The 27,561-nt window shown below is 41.2% G+C and overlaps 1 protein-coding gene across 1 annotated transcript in view; it reads right to left on the bottom strand.

Annotated features, from left to right (window-relative positions):
- Window positions 1-714: 714 nt before the first annotated feature.
- TET2 (tet methylcytosine dioxygenase 2) overlaps window positions 715-27,561 on the bottom strand; it is a 75,662-nt gene continuing 48,815 nt past the window's right edge. Inside the window, exons 2-10 of the mRNA XM_042796426.1 lie at window positions 21,981-25,368; window positions 19,681-19,771; window positions 15,982-16,075; window positions 14,596-14,804; window positions 13,640-13,790; window positions 11,362-11,451; window positions 8,641-8,778; window positions 6,813-7,173; window positions 715-5,544 (exon numbers count right to left, since the gene is read on the bottom strand). Of these exons, the coding sequence (XP_042652360.1) occupies window positions 4,121-5,544; window positions 6,813-7,173; window positions 8,641-8,778; window positions 11,362-11,451; window positions 13,640-13,790; window positions 14,596-14,804; window positions 15,982-16,075; window positions 19,681-19,771; window positions 21,981-25,368 (5,946 nt within the window). The 3' untranslated portion in view covers window positions 715-4,120. The remainder of the gene's footprint in view (window positions 5,545-6,812; window positions 7,174-8,640; window positions 8,779-11,361; window positions 11,452-13,639; window positions 13,791-14,595; window positions 14,805-15,981; window positions 16,076-19,680; window positions 19,772-21,980; window positions 25,369-27,561) is intronic.

The following is a 27,561-nucleotide window of genomic DNA, read 5'->3' on the forward strand; positions in this document are numbered from 1 at the left end:
TTGGAATCGACTGAAAAAAATGCATAAACAGGTAAATACCCCAAAGAAACCAGTGAACCCCTAGAGTCTCCCCCTTGTCCTGACTCTGCCAAGGGTGAATTTGTGGCTGTCCACACTCCCACATGGGTTTATCCCACCTCCCTCTCCCCAACTCAAGCATCACACTCAAACTGCACCACTAGTGACTTCAAAACCAGGAGTTCTAGACATCACATTTATTCCTAGTCCTGCTTTGACTCTTGCCTCTAACAGGTTGGGACGCTAGCTCCCTAGCCCAGGCTGCTGCTCAATAAAATCGGTGTTTACAGTGAAGGAGGGAGGCATTTTTATGGGCAGGACGAGGCTGCAGGGCATCACTGCTGGTTTCCTACTGGTGTTTGTGGACACAGATGAATAGGGCCTATTCACTGTTGGAATTTTCTCTACCGCTCAAGTAACCTGCTTCAATGAGAAGTTTGGGTTGTCCTGGTATGGCAGTCGATGCATTCCGTTTTGAAGCTGCTGAAGCATGCACCTTCCTCCACTCCTTGTAGCACAGTTTTAGATTTAAGTTCCCCAGGTTAGCAGTTTCCCCGGCCCTGTAACCCTTGTCCGGTTCCCCCGGGGCTCCTGACCCGTGGCTGGTACAGGGGGCCATGTTTCACTGTGCTGCCTTTGTTATTAGCTGATAAAAATGACAGGGAAAGTCAAGTTTCTGCAAGACAAGACTTAGAGTGCATTAAATAAATATAAATTTTATTAAAAACACCCACATCTCAGCGTTATCAGGAATGATATAATAATAAACAGCTTTCAAATAACCTGCATTACATTACAATACTTACAGTATTTATAACCATCCTCAGATTCTTTTTATAGACATACCAAACGTTTCATGAAAATGAATGAAACTAAAGTAAAAAAAAAAAAGTAGAACATAAGCATAGAAAATGCACACAGAAGTTCATTACCTTAGTGTCAAACTGCTAAAGTTTCCTACACAAGTTAACCACTAGCTTTAGAAGTGAACTTTATACCACTGTGCGTCAATCAAGATGAAAAATTCATTCAAGTAAAGTTGACACCACTCAGAAGCATCTTCAAGTATGGCTATAGTCAACCTGATAATCCTATACAAGCAATTTTATGTCTGCTTTGTCATTCGTTCCAACTGAGGCAGGGTTCTGTACACCAAAAATTACAGTTCAGGTATTTACAATACAAAACTGATTCACCAACTAAGCTTCCTCCTCCTGCTGCCAGCAGTTTGGCAAATGACGGTGCACGGCATATTAACCAAACATCTACTATGGATTACACAAATAATGCAGGATTTACAAAAAAAAAAAAAAAAAAAAAAGAATAAAGTCACAGAAAGATGAAGATTTATAATGATTTAATTCATCTGACATATAACCATCATTAATTTTTTCTTTAAAAAGGCGAAACTTTTGTTTCAATGCAGTGGGTAAAGTCACAGACTGAGAATTAAAAAAACGAAATTGTCATAATAAATATTTGACCGTTAAACCCAAAGGCCTCCTTTGTTTTACTCGAGTCAGGTTGTGATTCTGTTAGATAAAATTTTTTTTGACCAAACTTGATCTTACAGTATATTGCACAAGATATATCTGGGACATGGAGGTTTGCATGTTTAGGGAAGCCCTTGTACAGACTGTACCTTTTTATATTTAATTTTTTTCATTACAGTATCCAAGAAGCCTTGTTTAGAGAGTGACTTGAACAACTCTAGCAAACAGTCACTTGCCAAACCCCTGCCTTACGTTTTTCCCTTTAATCAGCTCAGTGCATTCTACTTTCTTTTTGTTTATTCGTTTGAAACAGGCAAAACATTCTAAATCTTAAACACTTTCATTACAATAAAAAGAGCTAACAAATTTACAAAATTAGTTTTAGTTACATCAATACATGTACAAGAAAAATTAGAGAAGGGATTCAAAAGAAAAGCATTAAATCCCTGGGGGTGGGGAAAAAGAAAAAACAAAACAAAACAAAAACCCAAACAAAACAAAAAAACCCAAGAATAAAATATTTAACCTACAACAGCTTTACATACACACAGGTGACACGTTGGCATAGGAGAACACGAGCTGAAATATCCCTGAATTTTTAGAACCAAAAAAAAAAAAAAAAGTTGAAGTTCAAGTTATACTTGCTAAAATGTCAAGTATCGAAAGAGTTTTTTTTGTTTTGTGTTTTTTTTGTTTGTTTTTTTGTTTGTTTTTTCTGTTTTTTTCAAAGGCTATTGGGGAAAAAGATGGTATACAATATATAAACTTTCACACTCAGTTCAATATCCTATTGCCAAACTAGTGTTGAGGTATATGACAAGTAGGAACATCACTCAAACCTTTTAATGTATTTTTAGCTCACATTATGATATATTTGTAGCAGGCTGAGTAGCACCATGATGTGAATTCAGCTCAAAACCCAAATATATATAGATTTAATATTTTTACAGTACTAAAATACTAAAGCATTGCGTTAAAAAAAGTTTTGTTTACAATTTAATTTACTATACAACTCTCCTGCTTTTTTTTTTTTAATAGAAATTAATGATTTAAAACCACCACAGCAAGCCAGCTGCCTATTTTTTTTTTTTTTCTTCTATTTAATCAACGGAATCACACAGAACTAACCCTGTTTCATTCATCTTGTGTAGGCATCGGTCTGCTCAATCTTCCTGGAAAAGAGGACACTTGCACCGAGAAATGACTTACACCACAATGTACGTAATTATCAACACAAAAGCAATCTGCCATTCAATATTTGAAGAGCGTACAGATCTTTAAAAACAGCAGAAGCCCAAGCTAGCTAGTTGTAGTCTGTTGCATGCTGCTAATTATTACCTGTGGTTAATATAAAATTTTTGCCTTAAAACTGTACATATTTGAGCAATGAACTTGTCATAATAATTGTAGAAAACAGTTTACAGTATAGCTGTGTGAGATGAGCACCAGAAAAACATGTGTTTTGTGTACTAAAGTATTCCCTTAAATCCAGTAAGCCCCATTTTTACCATAACTGACTGTATTAAAAATGGATATGTAGCCCACTAGCAGATGCATGGCTAAAACAAAAGTATTTAAAAGCTTTTATAGTTTAAAAAAATTATCTTTGCATTTTAAAATCAAAGTAAACTCTTTTTTTTTTTTTTTTTTTTTTTAATGTCTTAGTACCTTAGCATTGTTCAAGTTGCCAAGCTTAGGTAGACAAAGTGCTTTTGAAACACTATTTAAAAAAAAATATCTCTCTCTATATTTTATTGTCCTTTTCTAGGACTTGACTGGATGAGCAAAATCCAGAGGTCTTTGTAATTCCCATATGTTAAAAAGTGAGCTTATTTTAACACCAGGTAAATTCAATACATACATGAATGAAAAGGTCCTCCCTGTTGTTGAAGAACATTTGACTACATCATCGACATTTTGTTATAAAGGCATTAACTGTTCGACTGTTAAAATAAAGACACCATTCTCTTAGATAGCACCATGGTTTTAGAATATCCAAACAAATTCAGTGTTTTGCTGTCTATTCATTATGTTTTATACTTATCTACTTTGTTAAATAAAATCAAGAGACTAATAAGATTACAGTAAAAACTGCATGTTAAAAAGCCATAATTCCAGTATTTCAGTACATCATAGATTCAGCACCAGATGTTATTTTAAGATTCCTGCAGTTGTAATACTACAGTATTATTTTTTTTTTTAGGGTTTTTTTTGCTCCTGTTCCATGACTATGCAAACTTGATGACATTAAAAGTGGCCACAGATGTGCAAAACTGTAAGAAAAAAAAAAAAAATCCATTTGCAGATTATCTCTTTCAGTAATGGAGCCAGTGTTTTCAAATGTAAATTATGAAACACTTTTTTGTTTTGTTTTTGCATAGGATGCTTTGGTCTTGTTTCCTACGTGCCATCTGTGACCACTTAAAAATCAGTGGAAAATAAGTGCGCTAGCGAGATTACCTCTTTTTGCTGGTGTGCTGAGGCTTTTTCCACTGACGAGTTTCGTAAAAACACTGTTTTCTTCTCCACCCTTGCCTTCCCCAACAGCTGAAGAACTACCCTACTGACAAGGTGTTTTTTCAAATGAGGTAACCAACAAAGGTGTGAAGTTAGATATATCGGTTGTAAGGCCCTGTAACCCGTGTAAAGGCATATGGAGATGTAGTTACTGTGGAGTCTGTGGTGACCGACAGTGTCCTTTGTGCAAGAGACTTGATGAAGCGCACGTACGTTGGCTCAGAGGGTTCGTGTGGCTCAGCAGGCTCCCGCTTTGCTTTTTTGCCATAAGATTTCTGAGGCACGTAGTCTGGGCCGTACTTTTCACATTCTTCTTCCTTCTCTCTTGCCTTCTCAGCCATCTTTGCCTCCCACAAAGCCAGACCGTGTTTTGGCTCATTCATACTCTTGTGCTGGTAAAAGACAAGGGATATTCTGGTGGGATGGTTCCTGTTGGGATTTTTTAAGGGGGTTGTTGCGTGGAGCTCACGTTTTGCACACTCTATGAGGATTGACCCGTGAGATGGAGCAACTGCCACTCCTCCAATTTCTGGATCCAGAAAGCTCTGCTCACTATCTGACCAGACTTCATCGGGATCCTCTGTTTTTTCTGGATTCAGCACATCAGTTTTATCTAAACCACCCTGGGGAGTAGTCCTATCATGGTTTTGACCTGGAAGCATGTTAGACAAACCATTAACTGCATGTGAAATCATTTCACTATCCTTATTTTGGAGATGCAGTGAATTAGGAGGACCACTAAACATACTTGGAGCAGAATGGTAGTCGTGTGCTAAATGGGTAAGGGGTTGCACGTGATGATGTTCACCGGTTTTACTCATGGAGGTATAATCCATGCTCGGATTACTCAGATTAGATTTTAACCTTGAGGCAGCTCCCACAAAATGGCCATCAGCCTCATGGGCGGAGTAAGAGGAAAAAGACCCTACATGGTGTACATTTGGTCTAATGGTGCAATTACTGAAGGAATCTACCTGCATATTTTGGTTTCCGTAATTCAAGTACTTGGGACCAAAACTCTGGTTATTCCCAAACCTATGCTGGTATAATGTTTGAATGGGTGGTAGACTTAGTTTAGACATATGGTCTTGGCTCTGGCAACTATACAAGTCCACGTGCTGATGCTGGGAAGAGTAGGAGCCCAAGTAAGAGGGGCAGTTGTCCATGGGCATGTTTCCATTGCATTGGTAGGGTGGATATTGATTATTTTGACTTAATGATCCTGAATAAGGGTTCATGGGACTGGAAGAATTCAAATAAGACCCCGCAGGCTGTGGTGAGGTTGTATAGAGGTTCATGGGACTGGACCCTCCATAGGGATCTGAAGTGTATGAAGAGCTTGGATAAGCACTGGCTGAGTTAGGCAACCTTACATAGAGATTTGCAGAACCTGAACCCGAGTAAGAGTTAATAGGATTTGACTGAGGGTTGTTAGGGAGAGTGCGCTGTGGATGCTGATGTTGCTGCTGCTGCTGCTGCTGTTGTTGTGTGGCTGGTCCTGAAAGACGTAAAAGATCTGTAGATGTGAAAAGAAAATTAAAAAAAAAAAAATCTCAACAAACTACATACTTTATGGACTTTTCATGATACATATCTTTGAAATTTCTACAAAAAGTATATCATATGATACATTAACAGAAGTTCCCTTTCTCATATCTCAAATACCATCCTTTAAGAAGCTGAATAAATACTGAGGCTACTCATCCTTTTTGGCATGTATCCAGTGAGATCAGATGCTAATGGCAACGGGGAAAAAGAGGACAGTGCAATCTGTTCAGAGTCACATGCACAAAATCCAAATAGTTGAATCATCATTTAAGTAGCCCGTGAAATGGAGCATCAGAGTGCTCCCAAACAGCCATGTATAAGGTGACCTTTTCCCCAAGAATAAATAATTCTTCTCATCTATATTAATAGAACTGTCTCCAAAAAACGTTCCTAGCTTTATGTAAAAAACCAGTGGTGACATTACCGAGAGCACAGTTCAACAACAAGTGAGATTAACTGAAGACGTAAGAGCAAAACCATCATTCGTTAAAGTGAAATGGCATCATTTAATGGTCATAACCCCAGCCTGGGTCGTGGGACAGCTGACTTCTATTCATAGGTATTTCAGTGACCTTTTGGATGGTCCTGAATGTATCGCTTTTCTCCTTTCTGAGAAAGTTGCTGTCACAATAAAACAGTAATGGTGAACTCCTTTGCTCAGGACTCTCAGATCCACTGATGAACTCTGCCAGGGATTGTTAGTGGATTTTTAAACTCTTACTCCACTACGGAAACACCTGCTCTGCTTTTGGTCTTGAAGCAGAGAGTATAAATAGTGGTAAAGAGGTTTGGCTCGAATCCCCTCAAATTAGGAGGTTCTCTGTAACGGTGGCAGTGCGTGATGTGTAGGTCATTCTTTCTTTGGCAGTAGCACCACATACTTCTCTCTGTGGCTTCTAGCACTACTAGTCTTTTAACAGTGCTTTACAATACACTGGATGGCAAGCAGTTTGCGAAAGCATCAGATTTCTACAGGTGTTAACTATCCAACAATAAAAGATTTCTCATACAACTTTTTTTATGTTTTTTGCTTCTCCAGAGTTGACCACAGTTTGGCACTCTAGCATTTATAAATGTACGATATTGATATTTAAATTCAAGAGTTCTCTTCCCTTTTTACTTTAAAATGTTCTTGGGCTGAGAATACTGGTTTTCTTGAGACTCGTTATAAATGGCCCTGATTTCTAGGAAGCTTACCACTGTTGATAAAGATCCCGATCAGAGGCATGTGTTTACCTGCTAGCTGCTTTGCTTGACCTGCCGCCTCAGAGTTGCCTTGCTTGTTGCGTGCTGCAGCAGACTTATCTCTTTCAGCTTTACTAGACCCATTCTCCAAGGAGGAAAGCTTTTCTGCAGCTGCCTTCTTTGCTTCTAGCTTCCTTTGCCGACATGTCTTAACGGGCTCTGCTAACATCCTTACTTTTCGGCGAAAGGAGGTAAGGACCTGGATGCTGCCATTCCTCTTCTTCTCCTCCTGGCCTTCAGTGCTTCCAAACTCATCCACATCAGAGACTTTGTAGAGCGGGAGCACGTGGAGCTGCTCATCTTCAGGTGTTTGGCCAATTTCACGATTGTCTTCTCTAGTTAGTGTGCAAACCTGTCAGAGAGGTGTGTTAGAGTAACTCTCTCAAACCAGCCTGAGAAGAAGAGATCTGAAATACGAGCCCGTGCATCTTCCCTTGCCCTGCCACTGTTGGCACTGGCACCTGGCAAGCTATTTAGAAACTTACAGTTTACATGCATTTTCTGCATATCAAAAGCCTGCAGTTTCATTCCTACCACTTCTCTGCTGGACAGCGTTAATAGAAACAGAAGGTATACATATCTATTTATTGTACTTGTGCTGAAATGATCACTGTAGTTAGGGATTACCCTCGTGTGAAATAAACTGTGTGATCCATTGTACCGTGGCCAGAGAGCTAAAACAGTGAAATCTCCCGGGACTTTGTACTCACCTGAAGATTTTTTCACTATAATACATTAGCCAGCTACCTGTTAGAAATAGTGTCCAATATAACATACTGCCATTGTATTTCCCACCCCGTTACAATGGCAGCTTTCAGGACTTTGCAAAGGAGCAAGTCACTGTAATGTTAATAGTAAGATTTAAGGAAGTTACTGTTGTGTCATACAGCATGCTCATTGTGTTAGCTCTGGCTAAAACAGGTACTGGGAGGATCTCGGTGGAAAAAGATGCTGACACAGACATATTCTGTAGTAAAATCATTGCATCAGCCAGAAAGGTCATCTAGAAATATATACTGTATCGGTGGTGGTTGATTTGTCAGTTAAATCAGACCCTGGAACCAGGAAAAATTTAGTTGGTATTAAAAAAGCAGATATTCTCTTTGGTTATAGTAAGAGCTGTACTGTGAATCTAGGTAGTAGCTTCAAATTACGACCATGATGATTATACAAAACTGAAGATTATTCTTTCTCACGTTTACCCCAAATGTATTGTCACAAAGAGAGTAGGCAAGGAACAGAAATAATCCAGTACACATTGAAAACCGGGTCACTTTTCTGCTATCTTCTACAGAACCTTTGCTGTACACGCTAGAGATCAGAACCGAAGAGAATGAAGGGTGTGTGTACAATACAAAGCATGGCAAGACTTGCAGACTTTCTGCTCCTCTCAAGCGCTAGTGAAATCCACGACTTTCAAAACTCTTCTGGAAAGAAGTTGCTTGTTTCCATTTTTATTTTATTAGAAGATCTGATCCAAAGTTGTTAGGAAAAAAGTGTTTCAAGGGGACAAACATAAACCATTTTGTACCAGGAACACTGAAACAGGCATTTCTGCCCTGCTGGGACCTTCTTTCCATTGTCTCCCTGGTTTCTCTTTTACCAGTTCTGTATTAAAGCTTTCTTTAATACACCGTAAGTCTCATTCATTTGAAAGAAAAATGGTGTAGGGGGTAGTTAGTTAGCTCAATTACTGATTAATGTTTCTTTTCTTAGCAATCTGCGTTATGCAAGTATAAATTTAAACAGATAGGAGATAATGAATTAAATATATGAAATTAGCGTGGGAGTAAGGAGGCTGTATGCATCATGGACTTACCAGTGTACTCCCATTCTGCATATTGTGCAAGTCCCTGTGAGCATGAGCACAAAAATCCAGGCAGGCAGTGACCCCTGAGAATGGGCGACCTTCTTTTAAACCCAGGCGACACTCGGGTGCTCTGTGTTCATACTCGATCTGGAAAGAGATGACAGGTATCACTGCAACCGGGCTGGATGCTCCAGTACACGGAATTAGCAGAGAACGCTCCGCAGTGGCAACACGCAAGTCTCCTAGGAACATCTTGGAGGTGGCAACATACAGATCTTGAAGGCAAATAAAATCAAGCAATTTGATGGCAATTTCGTATCCGTGCTTCATTCCTTGCTGCTTTGTTCCCTGTTACCTCCTGTCTCTGGCGTGATTGTGAAACTGGCCAGTAACGCTTTTCCTTGCGTGTTACTTTGGATTCTCTGCCAGTGGTTGGTGGTTTTACGTGACAAATGCAGTGCCTGGTTTCAGTGTCTGGCAGTGTAAGAGCGATATGTTTGTGTAGACTGGAAATATACCAAGCTATTAAGGGAAAATGGCTTTAGCAAACTGACTTCAGAATGACTTAATGAAAAATAGTAATTTGCTTTTTGATTCGTAATATTTTGGCACACTAAATGTATATTTCACTAGCTTAAATACAACTCTAACCTCTGACCAAAAAGAGAGATAACTTGGTCAAGACAGTACTTTCTACCCACACGCTCATTATTAAGGAGCTTTATGAAGACTTGATAGTGCAACAGTAAACCTTACACAGAAAGAAAGGATTTAGTAATGGAAGATCAAGCCTTAGACAAATGATGGTTTCATATTTTATTTAGAAAACTAAAAATGAAACCATGTTTGTAAAATGCTTTGATGAAATTCCTGAACCTTTCACGTGAATGCAGAAAAATCTACACTTAGTGGAACATAATGGATCCCATCTTAAGTTAAGGTGAAACTTAGAAGTTTTGCTAAGTCCTGATCCAAGATCACTGAAAAGATATCTCATTCACTCACAGACCTTTATTTTTAAAATTTGGAATATTTACCTCCCTGGAATCTGAAAATAAAAGCATAACAAAACTTGGAACATGTAAACTTCTTTAGAATTAAACAAGAGTGGTCTGAAATGTTAGCCAGACTGTAATTGTCTGCTAAAAGTATATTGGTGCAACTGTTGTCTGAGATGTTCTATTGAGTCCAGTTGGAAAAACAGACCCTCTCCAATTCTAGATTTTAATCCAGTAGCAATCCTGATTTGGATTAGAATAAATCTTGGCATTTGGGATTTCTTCTCAGGATTCAAATGGGAATTGGTTTCAGGGCTTGCTTGGGTTTAGAGCCTTTTACAATACCATACAAATTAGGCCTCAGTCATCTCTCTTTAAAGCCACTGACAATAGCTTGATCAGGGTTTCCCCACAAATAAAAGGTCTGCATGAAACTCCTGAAATAGGCCAAGCTTTACACACACCTTATTATACAAGGTAAAAATTGAAACTTGTAAAAGCATGAATTTTCAACAAGTGTCAGGCAGGACCACAGCTTGCACAGAGGAAAGTTCTATTGCAAATTTTTGTGGGAAAAGAAAAGCAACCCAAGCAAAGAAACATTTTATTGTTCACCACTCCCTCATTTTTTCTCCTTCCTCTTCCTTTCTTCTCTTGCAGAATGTCTCTCGGATATTTGGACAGATAACCACAGCTAGTGGGCACGTGGCCAGAGTTTCCTCCATAATGAGTCTCCAAACATTATCCGATCAGGTAAGTGAAACTGGGTGAATCTGCACTGAATCTTCTTACCCTGTCTAGTTGCTACTAAATATGAAGTAAAAGAGTGAGTTGCAAATAAAACCAGTTCTGTCTTAGTTTACTGTTTCCGTTACAGTTGAAAGTCTGTTTTGTGTTGGTTGCTACAGCATAGTGCTGTCAACAGAAGGGAAAGAAGATGTCAGTTTGCAGTGATGCTGGTAGTTTGGAGACTAGAAGTTCTGTGCATGTTTGTAATGGTAGTGAACCAGCAATGAAAAAGAAGGCCAACAGCTGTGTGTTTGCAAGGGGTACGTTGTCAAATTTTGATGCAGATATCTGAAAGACATTTGGTAAAGGAATGCAGATGAGAGACAGCCACACCAGGAGCCTCATAAAAGCTCTGCACGCGCTAGTATCTGTGAACACTGCTTCGCAGAAAATACACACACATACAAGACTGGTGGTACAGGCGCTTGTGTGCAGTTGCAGGGCTGAGTGTGTTCAAATATGAAACTTTTCTTCAAAAGCATGTTTGTAATGGCTGTTTTGGTGAAAACTAAATTCATCTGCCACTTGAGAGAGCAGAACTGAAACTGTGGCTCTGGGCCTCAAGTGCAATATGATACACTGCCTTATGGCACTGTTGCAAATCTCACACCATCTTCATGACTGTTCTAGTTTGGCTGGTGACTCATGCTAAATCCAGAAATTTGTGTTGTAGAGCTGAAGTGTTCTGCTCAAGTGGGAAGTAATTTCATTGTGTTGATGTAGGTGAAAAGATTAGTTCTATCTAGTGGACCAAATTCTGCTAGTTTTACTCTGGAAAGCATTTTAAGTGGAATCGTTCATTTCCATTTGGCTTTACCCTGTTGTCAAAGGAATGTTGGCATGAAATGTACATAATGGTTTGATGCAAGGTTGAAGCATTGGGAAGCGTGGTAAAAATCAAGTTATTTGCATGACTGCTCCGATTCCTTTTTCCCCAGCATACCTGGTTGTTATATGCATCAGGTGCAAGCTTCTTGTAGGTAGGTGCCATCAGGGTTGACAGATTCTGCAAATTGGATTCTAGTTTTTCTTCCTGTTAAGACATGAAATAGAGTTCAATGGCATTTCCATACTGTAGGTATAGGATCTAAGAAGTTAGCATCTTTACACAATTGTGTTTACACTGATAGCTGTGTAAAGACCTAGACTGTTATCATTCTTGTTTACACAATAACTGTTGTGAATCTCCTTTTTATTTTATTGTTACACAGCCTTTAGAGTAATGAAGTAGTAGTGTAGTGTGATCCTTGCAAGAGGCCATCACATACTGTAATCTTAATTTGGTTGATATTAAGAATCCCATTCTTCAACATGGATCCAAGTGTGATGGTCCTCATTATTTTCCCTGTTGGAGTTTTAGGAAAATAATACTCTTCAGAAAGCTTGAGAGAAATAATACCAGAATGGTCCACCAAGTAAATCTAGCTAGTTTAAGGGTTTTACACATTGCAATGACAGCACTTCAACACACTGAAATATCTTTTCATGCAGCAATTTAAAATTATTTAAATACTTCAGACTTCAAAAAGTTCCCAGTTCTTAAGCAATGAAGAATTGTGGATGTGTCTAGTAGTTGGTGACATGGGAGGTAAGAATGACCACACTTCTTTATTTCTCTAAGGAGAGGTACACACTCTTAAAATTAAGGGCTTTTTAAAAATTAAGTACTCTAATAACATACTCCAGAGTTGTTCCCCATCCTATCAGGATGACAATCCCAAATTTAAAACTTCGCTTATATGAAGCCCGGATTTTTAAGTTTGAGTGCATAAAGAACGGTGATGTACTGGAGGGGTATACTTGTTTTTAGGAGTTTGTACATTTTTAGGAATATGTGAAGGGCTGTGAAAAACCTATGGGGTCGAGAGAGATGTGTTTGGTGCATTAAAAGTTTTTATCTCCTACTATGGGACTATATCCCAGTTTGGGACTCCAAAATGACATTATGAAATTGTCAGAAATATCTTGTTGTAACCTTGTGTCTGCTGCCAAAACTTGGAGCTTTTGTATGGCCCGTAGGTTACCATTTCCAAGTGTTACTTCTGGTTTTTATTGGTGAGGATCCTATTTGTGTTGTCTATAAATTGTGTCTATGCTATGGGACCCAGCCCCTGGTCTGGATGCATGCTTTGGCTGCCCCTGACTTTGAGTAGGAACAAGACTAGAGGGTAAAACCATCTTCCCTTCCCAGATCTGGCTTCCATGGGAAGTAAATCCAAGAATGCAAGTTGGAAGAGTACCCTGGTGGGCTCTGGCCAGGTATCCAGCTTAGAAAATTTAGAGGGTTTAGAAATGCAGGCTGTGATAAAGAAGGCTTTGTGCCACAGCATGACTGAAGGAGAGCTATTCTGTAATTCTTGGGGCCGCGGAAGAGCAGTGGGAGGAAAAACTGTAGGTTAATTGTGATGATATTCTAAATAGTGTGCTATTCTCAGCACCAGCCATAGGATGCAGAAGTACCTAGCGCTCTGAGCATGTGAAAGAAATGCTTGGATCTGTGTAAGACACTAGAATGCAGTGAAAGTTGTGGATCTATGCATCAGTACGTAAGCGAGGGACTAAATTTGCACATGCTTGCCAAAAACCAGACTGGGCCACTGGAGCCTCTGACTCATGACTAGCTGGAGCCACTGCAATCATAACTTCAAAGGTATCATGTACCCAGGCGAAGGTAAATGTGGTGTTTTGTTTTTTTTTTTTTAATTACTCATTTTAAACAGTTGTCAGTTTGCTCTAGCACAGAGCCGAATCTGGAAACATTCAGTGGTACGGGACTCTATGTAGAATGAGTCTTTCTATCCTCCTCTTCCTATTGTCATCTCAGAGTTTCATCATGTTTGTCTCCATGCAGTCTGCTGCGGTTCCCAGTTGCGATGTTGTGTGCCTTCAGTTGGTAAGCCTTCCCCTCTGCCACTGGGGAATGCCCGATTGCAGGCCTAATAAAGCCACAATTATTCAGGCCGTGCCCTCTCCTCTAATTGTGAAAGCTTGCAAATATGGTTTCAAGTCTCAGGGCTTTTACCAGCTGTCAGAATTTGGACAGTCAATTCAGCTAGCTCAGTGACTGGAATCAATCAGTTATGACTGGCAGTTATTTAATTACCCTACATGTATGCCATTCAGGCAAAGCCATTCTGGCCCCTGGTCTCTTGTACTCTATTTGCAGAGTGACAGAAAACATTTCCTTGCAAATGAGGCTCATTTTAGAAATGGACACCAACCTCTTTTGGGTCATCCCCCATCAGCTTAAACTTTCTTGGAATCTTGCTTCTGGCAAACTTACAACCATTGTAGTACATGCTCCAGGAGCAACCAAAGGAAAATGAAGCACCACAAGTTTCAGGGTCCAGCCCTTGACATGCGCAAGTCCGTCTAAAAAAAATGAGAGAACATGGCTGTTAGCAGCAGGTGGGTCACCCTGGGGCACTCCCGCAGTGGGCATCAGCGTTTTGCCAGTGCTTTGAGGAATCACTGGTCTTGGATCGTCTTCCACCAGTATATAAAGAAGAAATGAAAGAGGGAGGCATTCACATTATAACAGAAGAATTTACCAGAGTGAAAAATTTAATTGTTGCAAAGCAGGGACTATGGGGTTTCTACAGTTCTGTGAGAAATCTGGCTTTGCTTGAAAGAGGGTACGTTTGTGTGGTGCCTTTTTAGGTGGTGATATTCATGGTACCTGGAAGGGACATATGCTGACGGCACTGCAAGAACGTGGGCACCCTCGGAGAGGGGCTGAGCAATAATTCCGGAAATATGACTCTACCCATGAAGCCAAAGTGACATACAGTGATAGCTATGTTAATTTTGATCTAAATATTCATTGCTATTAGAAAGACATGGGAAAACAATCCAGCGCAGTTTTTTAGATTTGGGCTAGTTTCTGTAGACTTATAGTACGCTATAGTGCATCCAGCTTTTATTTCAGGGTTGAGGTATCTGCTGTCCTGGGCCCTGCAGAGATCTCTTCCTTTAAATATACTGAGACGCTTTTCAATTCTGAGATGTTTCTCCTTGACGCATAAGAAAGTCTACTTCGCTTTTCTCACATGTTTTGTGGGTTTTCAAACTGCCTGAAATAGTTGGGAAGTTTATGTGTATTTCAGGGTTACAGCACGAGCGAGGTGCCGGGTCTGAGGCTGAAGTTTGGCGAGCATACCCCCCCCGTTCCACTTACTCTTCGTTCAGGGCGCACCGCCGGTTAGTGAGCGTGCCGTACTTCCTCAGGGTGTCGGTGAGTTCGGAGTAGAGCTTGTCTGCCAGGCTTGTTGGGATTCCTTCCCAGACCAGGATGAGAATCACAATCACGGCTGTCTCACACGTGTGGCCCGCTCGCTCGCGCACCAAGCAGAGTAGCTTTTCCTCAGGACTGCTTCTGCGGACTACCTGCATGCACAGCAACACACACCCCCAGAGCCCCAACACAAACAATGCGTTTCTCAATGTGAAGAGCAAGAGAAAAGGAAACCTCAGCATTGGTGCGCGTGTAGGGAGATTGCTTCTGCCTCCCTCTTTGTTTCCTGGCAACTTGGTCCATTTTTCTCATTTACGGATGTGGGCCAGGGCTACCTTTTCTGTTTAATGAAGCTGACTCTAAAAAGCTAAGCTTGACTGATGGCATGGAAAGCCATGGTGGTGGAAACCAGCTTTGTAAGGGTATCCCCCGTGCTCCAATTCGGCAGGAATAGTCTCCTGGATCTGCGTTATGGTGCAAATGGCCCGGTTTGATCAGTGGGCAAAGGGAAGCGAGCAGCGAGATGCCTCCCTGCCCAGAGCTGGATGGTGGGCAGCTGCGCTCAGGGCAGGAGCCATGCGGGAAAGGCATGGAAGGCTAAGGAAGGGACTAGATTAACTGGAGGTGGGAGCTCTCTTCCTTTCCCTCCCAAACTAACCTAAGCAGCTAAACTTGTCATCAGCCACTCAGCTTTGTGAGCTGCCCTTGCTACATATAAACATTACAGTGATGAGAGGAAAGCGGTAGATGTTCAAACAACAGAGTGTCCCTGCTTATCAGTGCTTGTGTTACTCTGGGTATTTCTGGGGGGAAAAAAAAAAAAAAAGGTGCAGTCTGGCATGCATAAAGGCTATAATCAGGTATCAGTTTTCCCTCATGCTGTCTTTCCCCAGCCTACCCAAACCACCGGGTAATTTGTGCCAAAGTACAATAATGTTTGCTAAGAGGGTGTCCTAATGCCTCTCTCAAACTCAGAGTGCATTTTAAAAACATGACAGTGGTGCATTTACTGGACTTATTTGTAAGCTAAAATTAAAAAGCAATGAGAATATCCGGTGTTGAGAATCTTAGATTTAAGTGAAACTGCCTTCCTTCTCAGATTTTCATACCTCTAAGGCAAATTTTATTCTTGCTATTCTCCATTCAGCAAGTAAACAGAGTGTGAGAGACAGGGGTGGGAGCAGGCTACAGGCACCCTGTGCTACTGCTGCCGTTGAGCTATTTTAAGTTTCATAGTGCCAGCTAACAGAAAGACATGTCACTGCTGTCTGCTTACATGAACCATCCTACTGAACTAGATTAGTCTTAACGTTTTCATACATCACTTACCCATTTAGCAATTGGACATCCTTGAGAACTTTTGCCTTCTTTCCCAGTGTAGACAACCCTCTCAATCCTTATAGCTTTACCCTTCTGTCCAAATCTTAAACAAACAAAAATAGGTACAATAAGCAGATTGTATTGGTTCCGCATGAACACTGAAAAGATGGAGCACATTTGCCAGTCTTATCTTAAAAAGTAAACACTAGGAATTACAGAGAGGGATGTGCGAGGCGGTGTATCTTGCTGATTTTATTACAGTGGTGGATTGATATGTTAAGAGAGGCAAATGTCTTTAATACATCACGGATGAGTAAAAATTATCTATATCACACTAATATTCCAAACTATTTTAACTGTTTCTGTAGGGAATTTGTTACAGATGACATTTTGAGAAGTGGACCTGACCTCTATTTTTGGGAGGAATTTTACATTTTTCTTTAATTTCTGGGTTAAAGTTATTACTCCGAAATGTATATAATTAAGTTGTCATGGAACAGCTGGGATGCAGTAGTCACTCTGCTAATCTTCTGTGCTTGTTTCTGGCTTAGATACACCATGAATCAGTTAAGTCATGATTAATTTGCATCATGCCTATTTCCTTTACTTGATCATCCGCTCATGAATTGTTACTTATTGACTCCTGCCTGACTTCTGTACTGAATTAGGATCACAAGGTGCCCTCAAATGACACCGTTTGTGTGTGCCTTTTTGTGACTGAGGTGGGCAAGCTCAGCTCCTGCTGAAGCATTTAATCAAGGGGATTATGCTGCTAAGGCAGACTCTAGCCCCGGTGCAAGTAGTGCTGTTACCCAGAGCAAGTGGGGTCCTCTGATGAACCAGGCAGAAGTATGAGGCAAATGCTAAGTGAAGCAAATCCTGAATCAATAAAAAGCGTCAGACCCGTTACGGCATTCCCTGGGCTGCTGCGGCTGGGGGTGCCCACCGCCCGAGCCCCGGCCACACCAGCCCCAGGGCAGGCCGCGCGGTAGAAGCCTCCCTGTCCGCAGCCTTACAGACCCAGCTACCCCGTTGACTTGGCTGCACTGTGGGGACTAGGCAAACGGCACTTCCATTACCGTTTCCTGAATTCTGCTGCGCTCACTGGCATTATCTTTTTTTTTTTTTTTTTAAGTAACAAAGCGTGGGGACTAAATCACAATCGCCTTGTTCTTTGCCTGTTACCTATAGAGCAATCAAGATAGTTCCTTCCTGTTATGATGCCTTGAGAACTTTTGACCTTTCATCCCTCTTGTTTTTGCACTAAAATCTTGGTGACATATTTAAGAGAAAGTATTTGTATTTAAACTTCTGTCCTGTAAAGGAAATGAAAAATGCTTATTTTTAGATGTGATCTCATTGTGAAATTTCAGTGTCACAGGAAATTATACAAGTAAAATCAAGTCGTACTACATATGTTCTGCAGGCAACTGTTAGGTCACTTTTTCCTACTTAAGCTTGGATGTTAGCATACATTTGTTTCTGTAATTAACCACATTAAAACAAACAAACAAACAAACATTTTAAACCTTAACATTTTCTATCAATTTGCTAATCTGGATTGCAGGACAACTGTGTGGATGCCGCTACAGAAATACGTTGTACATTACACACTGGAAATGAAATGGACTTTGTCTCAAATCTTTTCAACTGTCACAAAGGAATTTGTGCCTGATGTTTGTCATGCTTGCTTTCAGGCCAAAGCTGATTGGCTTTAAAATGAGAGCAAAACTCACTGACTGTGAAGTAGGGATTGGGAGAAGGAAGAGGTAAAATGTATGTATCCACCATGGATTCTGCAAGAAATTTGTTCTGGCATAGCTAAAATATCAACTGTAAATCTAAATCCAAATCCTGGTTTGTTTGGCAGTGCTGATACCTCAAAAGTCAATCTATATTCATGGGAAGCCAGTTTAAAAGTGCTTCAGTTGTGCTTAGTGTCACCAACTGCACACGAGTGCTCGAGAGTATCTTTATAGTTAAGTGTTTTTTTTTTACTCAGGGTTACAAAATTAACTAACAAGAAGCAGTTCTGGAGTTTTCCAGTCAGGGAATCGCACAGTTCATACCATATGAACAGTTGAAAACTAGCCATTGTTCAAGTGGCTGCTGCTACACTCTGCTGAACCTGGCTGAGTAGATGCATGTTATCTATAATCTCTCAGGATTTCCTTCTGCCAACATGAAATGAAATTAAATGTAAAAAAAAAACAAAACAAAAGAAAAAAAAAAAACAAAAAAAGAAAGAAAAAGAAAAAAAAAGAAAAAAAAAGAAAACAGGTGAGGTCAATATTAAGGATGAAAAATTACATTCCAAAATAAAGAAATGAAAAAAGTTTCATCTCTAGTAATTGAAATCATGACATGAATGATTTTCTTCTTTTATTTATTATTTGCAAATATGGAAGAATTAACCAGTCAATGAGAGCTCTGGAAACAACAAATTGTAAGAAGCTTCTCAGGAGGGTCAGTGTTCACTGCCCCTTCGCAGGAAGAAGCTGATTTATGTAGCTTACATGCATTTGAGCTGCTCACAAAGCTGAAAACAAGTATTGGGGCAAGCCCTGCACAGGAGTCACAGAGAAGGAGGTGCTAAGAAAGAGAAAGGACCTTAGGACTCAGCGGTAATCTGAAGGGTTTAATATGCCCTAAGTGGCCCGTGGTTGTGCACTGATGAGCTAAGAGATGGCACTCCTTAGCTCAGACACAGCACTGCAATAATGCCCATTTGCTCTTGGTTCTGCAACTCGCTGGAGCTTCTCTGCAGCTCTGGAGTCCAGATTTTTAAGGTATTAACAAATTAAATTCCCATCTGTCTCTGACTTACTGGGGAGCTTTTCATTTTGCTTGTTTGTTCAGAGGGGAACTGAATTCCCACATACCTCTAAAAATCTGGCCATTAATGTCTGTGCACACCAAAAGCTACAAGTAATGCAGAATTCACAGTGCAGAAGTCACTTTTGTGAGAGTCTTTCATTTAAATACCTTAGGCTGGGGGGTTTTGCACTTACATGTATTTTTAAATAGCACAGATCATGTATCTGTTCTGTGGTGTTCAAAATTCCTGGTTTGGTTGGCTTTGATGTAATAAGTGTATCACGGGATGCAACATGATACAGGGATTGTCCACAGTCAAGATAAGGCTGGTGGTGTGCCATACTCCAAGGAAGGAGGAGGTTTTTTCACAAAACTGCTTATCGATTCTTGGGCTGAAATCCTACCCAACAACTCTGTGGCACTCCTCTGGAGGTGACCGAGTTAGATTTAGACCTTTAGGGTTGTAGTAGATGCATAGTAATTTGGAAGGGGCAGGAGGGAGCTAATTCTGGAGTCTGGTATTCTGTTCTTCATCTTCCTTCTACCTTGGCATCCTCCTACCCAGAGGGAACACCAGGTCCATGCCTGCTTTTGCAGCCATTGCCAACCGTCTTGCTTGGCAGGCTGGTGAATACTTGTTCCTGCTTGGGTTTGCTGGCGTCTGTCTCAAAGTGCGCAGCCTGTGCCAGCCAGCAGACTATTAGCCCTGTCAAATATTGTGACTCTCTGGTGAATAGCACAGTGCGTAATGTTGGCAACACTGGAGTAGCTAAGCCTACAAGTAATTACTTGATTTGCAATTGTTTATTTCTTTATGTGCAAAAGCTGGAAAAATTCTGACATCCACAAAAGGATAAATGTTAATCTGCCCTGTGCCTTTGCACTAATTACCTTTCTTCCATGATTTCTCTAATAGCTGCCACATTAGGACCGGCTCCTAGATGGGTATAGAAAGGACCTTCATCTTTTTCAATAATTTGCTCTGTTTAAAACAAAATAAAGGTTATTACTTCGAAGCTTAATTCTTTAATGTAAAAAGTCACATTGCAAAGCTTACATCTAGCTCATTAGAATACTGCTGTTATTGGTCTGGGGTCAGAGTTTTCAAACACTTACGTCTAAAGTATGCCCACGCAATTTGTACAAAACACGCAAAGCACGTGGCTAATCCTGCAAATAGCCGTGATACGGACTGTGTGCCTTCTGCTAGCACAAACAGTTGTTTTACATCTTGGGCTCTACACTGAAATTCAAAAGGCGCTTTCCTGTTATCACTAAACAATTGTTTCTCCTTCTCCCACTTCCTCCTCTCCCAGTATCTAGAAAGGAGGATAAATGGGATAGCAACGGTAAATATTGACGTTAGTGAGCTGTACAGTACTTGTTTTTTCAGCAGACATATTACAGTGTAGAACCTACAGTTTGAGAAAGTGGCCAGTAAGGTTACATAGAGAATTTCTGCCACCCACAGAAACACTCTGTGAAATGAAAAAAAAGCAAGTTTGCTGAAAGAAATCCTGCACCAGGCTTAGTCAAAATGCTTGTATGCTAAGAATGTAGCCTCAGTTTTCTGTGTGTAGGTAGGACCATGTCAGCATTCACAAGATATGCTGTATGTTTGGTTTGATAGCAGGAGGCAGGCTCCAGCAGTAAGAAATGGCCAGGCCCTGCTTGGGTTCAGGAGGAGATGGTGGAGCTGTGCTGACTTGTCTGAGGGCTGACTTTAAGCTTTCTGCCATGCTAAAGGCTGGATGAGGTGATGTGGCTCTTGACGTACAGCCTCCAGAAGCATGAGGAAGGCACGCTGTAAACCTGAACGTGGCAAGTGGGGAATGGCTTAACTGAACCTTCCTAAGGACAAGTATTGGTAGGAAAGAGCAATAAACCCTATCGATTACACTGTGGCCCTGGTTTCTCCAAAGAAGAACTTTCCTTCTCCTTTATTTCCTAGAGGGCCTGCTAAGACTGAAGAATAAAAATGCAAGTGGAGAATAAGATCTTTTGCTTGGTTAGCGGTTGCAATACTGCCTAAAAAAATAGTATGAATAATAAAATGATTACCAGAAAAACTTGTGCCGACTACATTGGAGAAACCGTCTCCAGAAAAAAAAAAATCAAACAATTTCAGTGTTTTCAAAAAAGTACATTTTGTAGGTTGTTTCTTATAAAACAGCAAGGAACTGGCTTCCAGTTTTCTTCCTGGGAGCTTTGGAAATCCACTACCTCCTCTTTTTGTTCCTGCAGATCATCTCCAAGACATAGCCCCAGGCATTCGAAAAGGCAAAAAGGTCCATTTTGCAGTTTTGGAGGAGCACTGGTTTAACTTCCCTCTTTTCTAGTTGGTAGGAAATAGTGAAACTATAACAAGGATTAGGTTTTTTTCCCTCAGTTTTGCGGCTGAACCTTTTGTCTCAGTCTGAATAGTTTATCCAGTAGAGTCTGAAAGTGCCTGTTAGACCTGGCTGTGTGCAGTGTCAGTGCTGTATGGAAGCTTGGGCTATGGGGCCATGCGTGTACTCTGCTTCTTTCTGCCCTATTCTTCCACCTTTTGGAGATCAGGCATGCCATGAAGAAACACTGAGGGTCCCCCTCGCTGCTATTTTGTGCTGCTTGTGTAGCTTCTCTAAGAAACTGCTGATCTCTTGTTTCCTGCAAGGCTAAAGTGCATGAAATGGAGGATAAACTCTTGCAACAAGTGAGAAATAATCTTATTCCTTTGCTTGGGCTTTACTGTGGAAAACTTCAGCAATTTCACTGTTAGAGCAAAAGAATGGCATAAGGATCTCAAGTTTTGGACCCAGGACATATTTTATAAATGCTATATCTAACCTTGATGAATAAATTAGATTATAAAGTTAAGACCTACTTTTTATCAGCATGTTGTCATTATGTGTCTGCTGCTCAAAGAGAGTGAATGTGAGGGGATGCATTACAGGCCATAAGCATTCTGACTGAAAAAGCAAATAGGTAATTGCTTTATGAAATACTGAGAAAGGGCCTGTGTATAGGGTTGGAAAAATAGCAGTAAGTGGATAAAATTGCAATTTTGTAAGTCTTTACTAATTACTGTTCTAAAAAAAACAACCCAAAAAATCCTCCAACAAAAACATCCAACTAACCCTGTGATCCCAACTTGAAGGCTCATTTTCTTCCTGTGAACCAGTACGTTTTTAGTACAACTCAGCACTTACCAACACAGCTGCAAGATGGGAAATCATACTGGGTTTTGGCAGGTGTGTCCAATAAATTTTTTACAGGAGTATCCAATAACTTGGAAGGTGAGTCTAAAAAATTATTGAGAACAGTTCCAGCTGTTCTTTTGGTCGGGGTTTTCTCAGCAGATGAGTTTGCTTGATGATCTAAGATTGGGGTCTGAGTGTCAAAATCTGCAGCACTGGTATTTCTTGATAGGATGGTGATAGGGCCTGCTGTTTCAACCTTCACATGTTTAGGTGATTTGATAGTAAAAGTCTTGTGATCAAACAGTGATTTGACCTGTATCTGTTTTAGCTGCTGTTCCATTGTCTCGATGATGCTCTTTTGTTGCATGTTCTCGCAGCCAAAGTGCTGATTCTCTTGTTTAATTGTTTTTTTCCACATTTTGTTTTCCAGCTGTCCAGCTGATGGACGCATACAGACATTAGGCTTTGTGCCAGCCTCAATTTTTATAGGCTTGCGTGCTGCACTGGGACCAATCTCGGGTTTGGGTTGCTGGTATGCTTGTTGCTCCTGCTTTTGCAAGAGATGCCACCTTAGAGCAGCATGCTTTTGAAAATCTTTAGGAGGCTGGGACTGCAAATGACAGCCTCTCTGGTCTTGGGAGTGTGGGGCAGTTTGCTGGCTGTGTGGTAAGTACCGCTGAGGAATCTGCGTAGCTTGTTGGCTCGGGAGATTTTGGTTCAGGCTACCGCCGTAGCACTGTGTTTGCTGGAGTGGCGATAGCTGTATAACTGAAGCTTGTTGTGTCTGTTGCTCTTGTTCTTGAAAACAGTGATTCACATCTTGCTTTGAGGTCAAGTTATTTGAAAAATACTGCACATGTTGCAAGTCCTGCATTTTGTTGGCTCCAAAGCGTTCGATATTTGCAGTGCTTTCTTTCTTCTCAGAAATCAAGTGTACGTTGTTTGGGCAGAGGTGCTGCAGACTAGCATTTGCTTTCTGAGTGTAAAGGGGAGCTTTGTTGTTCATGCTCTGTACCTGCTCTAGGCCTAGCTGAGGGTTATGCAGTGAGAATGCTGTTGATTTCATGTACTTATTCCCAGTTTGAAAACATTCATCTACTTTAAGCTGATTGAAGGATGTCCTGTCTAGTGGCTGCTCAGCGTTGCTTTGGGAGTGGGAAATAGTCTGGGGCAGGTCTTTCGTTTTCATTTGCAGAGTCTGTTGCTGGTTTGGGGTTAGCTGTGGGCTGCACGGCAGTTGCACTTGATGTGCCTGTTTTTGAAGCATCTGTTGCAAAATGTGTGAATGCAAGAATTGCTCGTTTTCCCTTGGCTGGGGATTCAAGTGCTGCTGTTTCAGCGGGGCCCCTAAAGGCTGTTCGGCTTGTTCTGGTCTGTGCTGGAAATGGAGCTGCTGCGGAGGGTGTTGCTGCACTTGGGACTTGTGTAGGGAATCCATCTTTGTGAGCTGTGGCTGTGGTGAGTGTTTCTGGAACGGCAGCTGCTGGTCAGCTGTGGGACGCGGCTGCAGCTGGGAGGTCTCGCTTTTGTACAGCGGAGGAATTTGTTCCTGTTGCATTATCTTCTGGCTCTGGGGCTGTCCTGAAGGCCCCTTCAATGCATCAGGACTTCCAGCATGCTGTTTTCTGTAGGCTGTTTCGGCTGTGTGTGCCTGGAACTGAAGAATTGATCGCAATAATGCTTTGCTGGGCTTTTGGGGAGGCTCTCCCTGGCGGAACTGGGTAGAAACCAGTTCTATCCAGGCTGGTTTTGAATAATGTTGAGCCTGTTGCACAGGCTCTTTCACTTGGTCCTTTTCTTTGTTGGGAGGAATCTCAGGTTCTCTCTGTCCTGGGAAATGCTGATAGTGTTGCTGCAACTCACCCTCACTTCCGCGCGCTTGCAGGTTTTGGAGGGGAGGCTCCGACGCTGGCGTCGTTTCTTTTGGGCGCTGCTGAATTGAGGCGGCCACGGCAGCTTGGGGGTTGCTTTCACTGACATCTTGTTGTGACGTTTGTGCCTGCTGCGGAAGTCTCTGCTGAGGGTGAAGTTGTTGTTGGCTGAGGCTGGGACTTTCTGACATTGGTCCCTGCTGTTGTCCTTCATTCTTTATCTCCCCAGGAAGAGTTTCATCACGTCTGGTGTCATAGGAATGGTGTCCTTCTCGCACCACAACGGACAGTGCACTGTTCATTTCTGGAGCAGGAGGAGTGGAGGAATCTTTGTGAAACGTTGAGTTCTGTTTAAAGAAAGCACCATTTTTTTCTGCTTGCTCAGAAAACCTTTCCAGAGCGGTGCTCTGAGCTTGCAGGTTACTGCTGGAACGGAGAGAGAGGTCTTGGTTGGGAACCTGCCCTATGCTTCCACGAACAGTACTGTTTCCTACGGGTAACTGGTGTGGATCATAGCCTGGAATCTGTTGCTGTAGCTGTAGTTCTGGTTTCTGAAGTGAACAGCTACCTGGCAATACAGGTGGTTTACTGGAGTCTTCTGCGTTGTAGACCTCAGTAACCACTACAGCTGGCACTTGAGGCAGCTCAGAGTTTGAGGTCTGTGGGGAAGTGATCTGCCCTGAGGTATGGGATGAATGCGTTGTCTCATAGGACAACTCATTAGTAGCCTGACTGGTAATGGCATTGATGTGAGATGTGTTCTTCTGCATTGCTATGGAAACATGTTCTGGAAAATATTGAGACAGTGTTTTCTCCAGGAGTTCACCATGCATGCTTTCCATGGAAGAGGCAGAAACTGTAGCACCATTAGGCATTGGCACTGCCTTGTTCTTAAGTAGTAAGACAATGTCCCTGTTGTGGCAATGAACGTTTTCCTGCTCCTGCTCATCCTGAATCAGGAGTTCACGAGGGTCTTCTGAACCACCACTGTTGTATCTTGTAGACTGTATCAAATCTGAAGCTTCATTTTCTTGTCCTGTAAAACTCTCAGGTTTCTTCTCACTGTAGCACTTGGAGATGCTTGGTTTTTCATTATTAACCTCTGGCTCAGCTTTTTCTCCGTTTACCTCTTTGTCTTGTTTCACTTTCTTGCTCTCATGAAGTCCATACAGAGAGGGCTCACTAAAAGTGCGTTTTATCCCACCATTTTGCATATATTTGGAATATACTTTCTTTTCTTGTAAAAGGTCGGGGCTAACGCGGTTGTTTGGACTTCCCTTCAGGTGGGGCACTCCATAGTTGCTTTTAATGAATAGCCACTTGTGGTCTCCATTTACTTCAACTTCAGGCCTCTCTGTTGCTGGACTTCCATTCTGTAGCTTCACCGCAGAAGGCTCTGCCTGGCAAACGTGAGAAGGTTGCGGTATTAGAAATGGACTCAATCTATTGCCGTCAACATGGTTGGTTCTGTCCTGTTCCATCTGGCCTGCTCCAGGGCCATCCACAAGGCTACCCTCTGAACGTATCTGAAAGAGAAAAGAAACGAGAGAGAATCTAAGTTGGTTTTAGTTTCCACTGATGGACAGCCCACTACCAACAATTCCTGCAGCGTTCAAGCACCCGTTGTCCTGATCAGCTCCCACACACCACATGAGCTCGCAGGCGCACCTAAGGGGTGTTTCACTATCCTATCATATTTTGCAGTCCCACGGCTCCCTTTTTCTTGAAGGTTTGTTCTTTGAGATGAGAGTGAAAATAGAGTGGCTCCTTGCCCCCATTTAACACACAAGCAGGTATTTTACCAAAAAATCTCTCGTAATGGTGCAAAAAATATTCTCTGCTTTTGAATGATTTGCACAGACTCCTCTGTCATCAGTTTTTCTCCTTGGTAAGGCAGAAAGTCATGCCGAAACCATGGTTCCCAGACTTGGTGCTAATCCCATTATTTGATTAAGTGTGCCAAACCTCTTTTGTGTGACTTGAAGGATTATTGCCACCAAGCTTGCCAATTAGAGGGGGAAACCTCCTTTTTTCTGTCTTCAGCTGTCTGACAAGGTCTTTTAAAACTGTCATTCCTAAAGACCATGCAAGTAGCACAATACTTGTGTGAGACAAAGCCATGCTTGATTGCTGTCCATAAGAACTCTTACAGTTCATCAATATCTTGGGAATGTTGTTGGAAACAAATCGAGAGATTTCTGAGAGGCTGAATCAAGTGGTATTTCTTTGGGTATTAATATCCTTTAAAAATTACATATACACATCAGGGATGGCTTAAACTATGCATTTGGGTTTTGAACTGAGCTATGGAGCTAGGATTTTTTTCTTTGTTTGGATGGAAAATCCCACTTTCTCATACACTTTTCTCATATACTCTTTATATTTTATTTATAAAATGAAGGGGGTTTTGTTGGATAAAAGCACTGACAATGTGCAGTGAACAAATTCCATATAATGGCAAGCTGACATCTTCCCAGGATTCACAATCCCAGTTAACATAGATAAAGCCCTTGTTTGACTCTGCCTGTAATTTATTCTTTGTTGGCTTTATGGTTCTCAACCAGTCACAAATGACAGAAGACAGACTGACAGAGGGTCTTACAGATGTGAGATTGCACAGAGAAAATTTGGACTCATGCATGTCTTTGTCCTGATGCTTTTATTTTTCATTTGTATAAAGGGGAATCTGAAGGGTTCTCCATTACCAGGTCATCCCTGGTTGGACTTAAAAGTCATGAGAAGCACTATACGTTGCTGGTATTGCACTCCACAGGAAGAACTACGATACTGAAAAATTTCTCCCACCATGGTTGCTCTGCTTATGTACTTATCCTACGCTTTTTTTTTTTTTTTTTTAATGTTAAGAAACAGCTAATTTATGCAGTTTTCAGTGCCTTGCTCTGTTGAGTAGTATGAGTCTAAAATGCTTTTAAAAGTAATATTAATTCATGGGATTCATTACATCCAGCAGAATCCCCTCCGCTTGCAGCTCTGATTTCAGTATCAGGACAATTCAAATCTGACTGGCAAGCACCTAAATGATGACTTGTATCCACTTCCTCCTTATCCCAAACTTGGTAAACCTAAAATTTACTTTTGACCTTCTGAAGTTTTTTTTTTTCTTTCTGTACTCAATTTATGTTTTGTATGACAGAAGCAGAGAGTTTGTCTCTGCAAGTAACAGTACTTTAAAAAAGAGTTTTTGAAGGGAAAGCTAAGAATAGGGAGATGGAAGAGAATGTTTGTCCATCTTACCTATTTTTTTGACAAGCTAAGAGAAGCTTCTTTCCTTCTAGATATATTTCAGTATATTTCCCAACCTAGCTTTAAAGTACCACAAGACATGAGCCTTTGCAGCTTTCCCAGGGAGACGATATTCCACACTCAACAGACAGCAGCGTGAAAGGATTCCTCTGATGTGTCATTCTAGGCCAGGCAGCAGAATGATGCTCCCAGCGTGTCTCAAAAATAAAATGTCAGCCTAATTTGGAAACCATTCTTTGCCTTCACACCTTTCATACCTAGAAACTGCAGCTGAACCACAACTCAGACATGAGTGTGTAGGCTGCCGTATTTCCCAAGTATGAAATGAAATAAAAGGCACCATAGTAATTAACACTGTGCTGTCAAGCTGCTTCTAAAATATTTCTTTCTTTAAAAAAAGTTTCAGTCTCTGTGATTGAGCCGTGAGAAACTTCCTCTGGCCCTCAAAGTCTGCC

Source organism: Tyto alba, unplaced genomic scaffold (genome assembly GCF_018691265.1).
Source record: "Tyto alba isolate M040663 unplaced genomic scaffold, T.alba_DEE_v4.0 Super-Scaffold_23, whole genome shotgun sequence".
Classification (NCBI taxonomy): Eukaryota; Metazoa; Chordata; class Aves; order Strigiformes; family Tytonidae; genus Tyto; species Tyto alba.